This window comes from Malurus melanocephalus, unplaced genomic scaffold, assembly GCF_030028575.1.
Source record: "Malurus melanocephalus ecotype Western Australia unplaced genomic scaffold, MMel_1.1 scaffold_778, whole genome shotgun sequence".
Classification (NCBI taxonomy): Eukaryota; Metazoa; Chordata; class Aves; order Passeriformes; family Maluridae; genus Malurus; species Malurus melanocephalus.
In genome coordinates, this window is record NW_026624010.1 from 165,880 (window position 1) to 170,295 (window position 4,416).

At 43.8% G+C, this 4,416-nt stretch overlaps 1 protein-coding gene across 1 annotated transcript in view; it reads right to left on the minus strand.

Annotated features, from left to right (window-relative positions):
- Positions 1-4,416, minus strand: part of LOC130584846 (cGMP-dependent protein kinase 1-like) — a gene marked incomplete at its 3' end in the record, with an annotated part of 161,325 nt that overhangs the window by 147,148 nt on the left and 9,761 nt on the right. Inside the window, exon 2 of the mRNA XM_057385078.1 lies at positions 1,528-1,641. Within this exon, the coding sequence (XP_057241061.1) occupies positions 1,528-1,641 (114 nt within the window). The remainder of the gene's footprint in view (positions 1-1,527; positions 1,642-4,416) is intronic.

The following is a 4,416-nucleotide window of genomic DNA, read 5'->3' on the forward strand; positions in this document are numbered from 1 at the left end:
AGAGAGAAAATTCCTCCAAGTCCCTTGCTGGCCCTGGGAAGGAGATTCCAAAGCCAGCAGCAGAAGGTGGATAATTACAATTACACAGTGCCCGTGGGAAAGGAGCAGAGTGACAAACACAGACTCACTCCTCTTCCTTGAGGGAAGGTGTGTCTGAGGGTGGCTGGAGTAGGACCTCACTCCTGCCCCAGCTGAACCAGGACAGAGGGATTTGGGACAGCTGGAGGCTGGCTCAGGAGGGGACACTGAGCCCATGGAAAAAGGCACTAAGTGGAAAACTGACAGTGAAACCTGCTGTGCACAGCTCCCATCACCCAGACGTGGTGGCCACAGGGACAGAGTGGTTATGTGGGATTCCACGAGGAAGGCTCGTGGGAGTGGAGGATCAGGTGCCTTTTACCTCTGTTCCTAATGGGAACTGAACAACAGGGATAATCTCATTGCCTTTTCTAGGATCTGACCTTTTTCTCTGCCCTTTCCAGCCTTCCCCAGCTGTATCTMTCACACAGACCTGCTGCTGATCTGAATTTATCACCATCACTGGAGGCACCCAGCACTTGTAAAAAGGCAAGGTTTGCACAGGTGAGAGCAGAGAACACCAGGCATGTCCTTCAGCCCCACAGAGAACAGCACGTCCTGCAGAAAATAATCCACTTATCTGTTCCTGCTTTCTCATTCCTGCCCATTTGTTCTTTTCCTTTCTCTTTCTCAAGCACAATGAGGTATTTGTACAAGGCTTTCTTCTGAGTAGGRACTCACACACCTCATTATTCTGGCACAAGAATAGCACTGCTTTGTATTATTCAAGTTTGTACCACTTGTTTGGATTAGTCTGTGCCATCTGCACCCTTCTCACTTCTCCCCCACAGCACCTTAAAACCACACAACTATTTATTATCTCTCTCTGCTACAGACACCACCAGAAACTCTTCTCAAGATCCAGGAGGACTGGGATATCCTATATCCCAGATCTCAACTCTGCAGCTAAATTAAAAAAAAAAAAAAATCTATTTAAGTTGTACATAGCAACGTGATTTATTTCCTCTGCATAATTGTGCAAGCCAAGCCTTTGCCCAGAATGYTCATGACAGAAAACAGATTGCAGGAGAAGTGCTGAGGAGTTTATAGCAGGGGTCAAGTGCCATCCAGATTTCTTTTCCYGATTAATTTTAGTCAGCTTAGTGGGCAAATAATAACTTGTCCTGAGCAAAAACCAAATTTGGCTTACTGAGTTTCCCTTGAAGACTTACAGAGGTCAGAAATGTTCTAAGCAACAAAAGAATAATTATCATGAGATCAGCAGGAATTGTAAGAAAAATGGTGGTATAAGCTCCAGGCTCCCCTGGGTGGGGAAAGATCAACCTGAGTGACCGAATGAAGGATTTCCTCTGCATCCTCTCCATGCACAGTGGCTAAATTTCATACCAAAATCCACACCCCGAAGAGTTTCATTCACTGAGAAACTGAAACATCTAAAAGAGGCTGCAACTTCCAACTGAAATGAGAAAACATCCAAAATGCTCTTACTTTTGACAGTAGCTGTCCGGGTGCAGTTGTAGAGGATGGCTAACTCCCCAAAAACTTTGCCAGGTCCCATGGTGCAGAGCTTCACTCCCTCTTTTGTCACTTCAACCTTCCCATCTGTGAGAARAAGAAGAGAAAAAGACCATTTTAAAAGGGCAACTATTTCCGACATTTTAAAAGGGAACTTAAATTTTTTTTAAGTTTTAAGATGTATTTGATTACAGGCCAGGTTGGACATTGGAGCAAGGTGAAGGTGTCCCTGCCCATGGTAGGGRTGCCACTGGGTGGGATTTAAAGTCCCTTCCCACCCAAACCATCCAGGGATTCTGTACCATGTACCAAAAAACACCAGAGCCCTACAACTTCAAAAGGAATTAAATGAATTATGAAGCAGAAACTCAGAAAAAGGTTAAAACCAASTGTTGCACACAGAAACTTTCAGCACTTGAGGTTTTTTCAGTGGAGCATCTGTACAGTCAGGAAATACAGCACACTGAACTCAGTGTGACCTTTGTTTCACGTATTACACTTTCAGGTGAAATTTCCCCTAATTTTTTGTTCAAAAAGAACAAGATTTAGGTCTTTAACACCACACATGAAAGCGACGGCATAATTKTGCTCATTTTCCCTGAGAAACTAATCCCTGAGAACACTCATCCATGAATAACAGAACCATTATCAAAAAGAAAATKACTCTGACCCGTGGCTATTATTTAATTCCCATCTCTCCAGCCCTTGTCATCCCGAATATCTGGTTTTCTGAGGGGCAATCTGCTTTAGGGGAGGAGTGAGGAGGGATTAAAAAGCAAGGCTGGGTGGAAAGAAAGGGGCTCAGGACCACACTGGGAGGTTGGAAGTGACCAACCTTTTACATGTTGGGGGGTTTGCAAAGCCAGATTTGCAAAGCAAGAGGTGGGAGAAGAGGAGGAAGAGGGGACAGACATGAGGGGGCCATGGGGGAAAAGGTTTTGAATCTCAGCGGTCACAAAAAAGCCTCCCCTCATCCCCCAAACTGGGAAACAGCTGAAGGGCTCACAGAATACAACTGTAGAACTGGAACACAGACTCATTTAAGTTGGAAATATTATTATTTCTCAAGCTACGAGTGGCTGTTTGGTGATGATCATGACCTGGAGGTTACCCAGGMTGTGGGAAGGTAAAATGGTGGCAGCATTTTCTGAAATGCAGGAGCACRGAGTCGAGGGGGAGATTCAAATACCTTCATTACAAGTTAATTTTTATCATTATTTTTAGAAATGTTTGATTCATTTCTTATTATTAGTACCATTCTAACAACAAGCACATTCTTGTTTATCTCAAGAATGAGCAATATGAGCCCTCAGTGGTGCCTCACACACTTCTGAGATTCCTAAATTGTTTTGAAAGATGTAATTTTTTGTTTAATAGAACTGAGTTGCAGCAGAGCTGAAATGGRGGTATTTCTGCAAAAAGCTCTGATGAAAAAAAAAGACTGTAAAGGGAATGACTTCACCGCACTTTTAGCTCATGGGTTCCAAAGAAAGACGGACAACTCGGAACAGTAATGCACAGATGGGATCACAGTATTCCCAAGTGTTGGGGAGCACCAGAAACATACTGGTGATGAAATTAAAATACTACTTTTAAATTGAGAAGATTTCCCTGCACAGTATTTCAGATATTGTCCTGGAGAAAGCCTCCCATGCTCCYGCTGTTTCATTAGGAAAAGTGGAAYATTAAACACCTCACCCTAAGATACCCAGACCGTGAGTAAAATTCTCCTCTAAAAGGTCAAAGGATTGCTGTAGGTTTTTCCCCCTCTTCTTCTCCTACCTGGCAGCCTGTGTGGTGAAGTTTTCCACAAAGCAAACAAACTGCCCTAATGAATCAATCAGGGAAGGGAATGAAATGAAATGAAACGCAACTCAATACTGATCAATTAATGGAGAGACATCTGCAACTTGCCTCGGCATCTCCTTCAGACAAACATTAAATAATGCACCAGAAGCTTCTCTCCACATGGGAGAATCAGAAAATGCTGCCTTTCAGGCTAAATATTGAGCATTATTGAATTTAACATTTTATTTCATTTATAGCTGAGCCGATTCTGGGGAGCTGTAGCTGGCATATAAACAAAGCACTTTTCTGTCAGCTGCAAGAAACTATTCCATAATGATGGGCAATACACATTACCTTTCAAATAGAGCATAAAATAAAGATCTCAGTGCCTTCAATTCCCCAGTTCCAAGGGCTGCAGCTATTCCCTTTCCAAGATGAACGTGAGAAGATGACCAGAGTTAGGGATCAATACAAGAGGTCGATGCCTCCAGAAGCCACCAGCCTGCTCCCAACAGAAATACCTGCCAGAAATCCCTTTAACCACGGAAAACTCAAAGTATTTTGGRTTCTGCACACACCCTCAAGTCTCAATTCTTTGCTTCTTCATCYTTGGACACTTCCAGGGATGGGGCAGCCACAGCTGCTCTGAGMAMAYTGTGGGGCCAGAGCCTCAGCTCACCTTGTTGCTTCAAAGATACCAGGGAAATGCACTAAAAAATCATGAAATTAAGCTTTTCCTATTGAAAACTGAACCTAGGAGGTGGATTCTGATGATTCTTGTGGGTATTCCATGAAATCCAAGAGGGAACAGCTTTCCCTGCTGCCCTGGTCCCCAGCACACATCCCCCAGGCTCTCAGCCAGAGCCTCACTATCCCGAATTAAACCCCGCGCGCCAATTACATTGTAGTTGCAAATTTAATTGTGGAGCAATTAAAGTTTTAATTGCTAAGTGGCTACTTGACTTGTGAGCGGGTCGGATGAAGATGTGCTAACGCTTGGGTTTGTTTGGAAACACGAGCCGCTAATGGCCCGCATTATTCATGGAATTATTCACGGGCTTGTGCCCCAGCCAC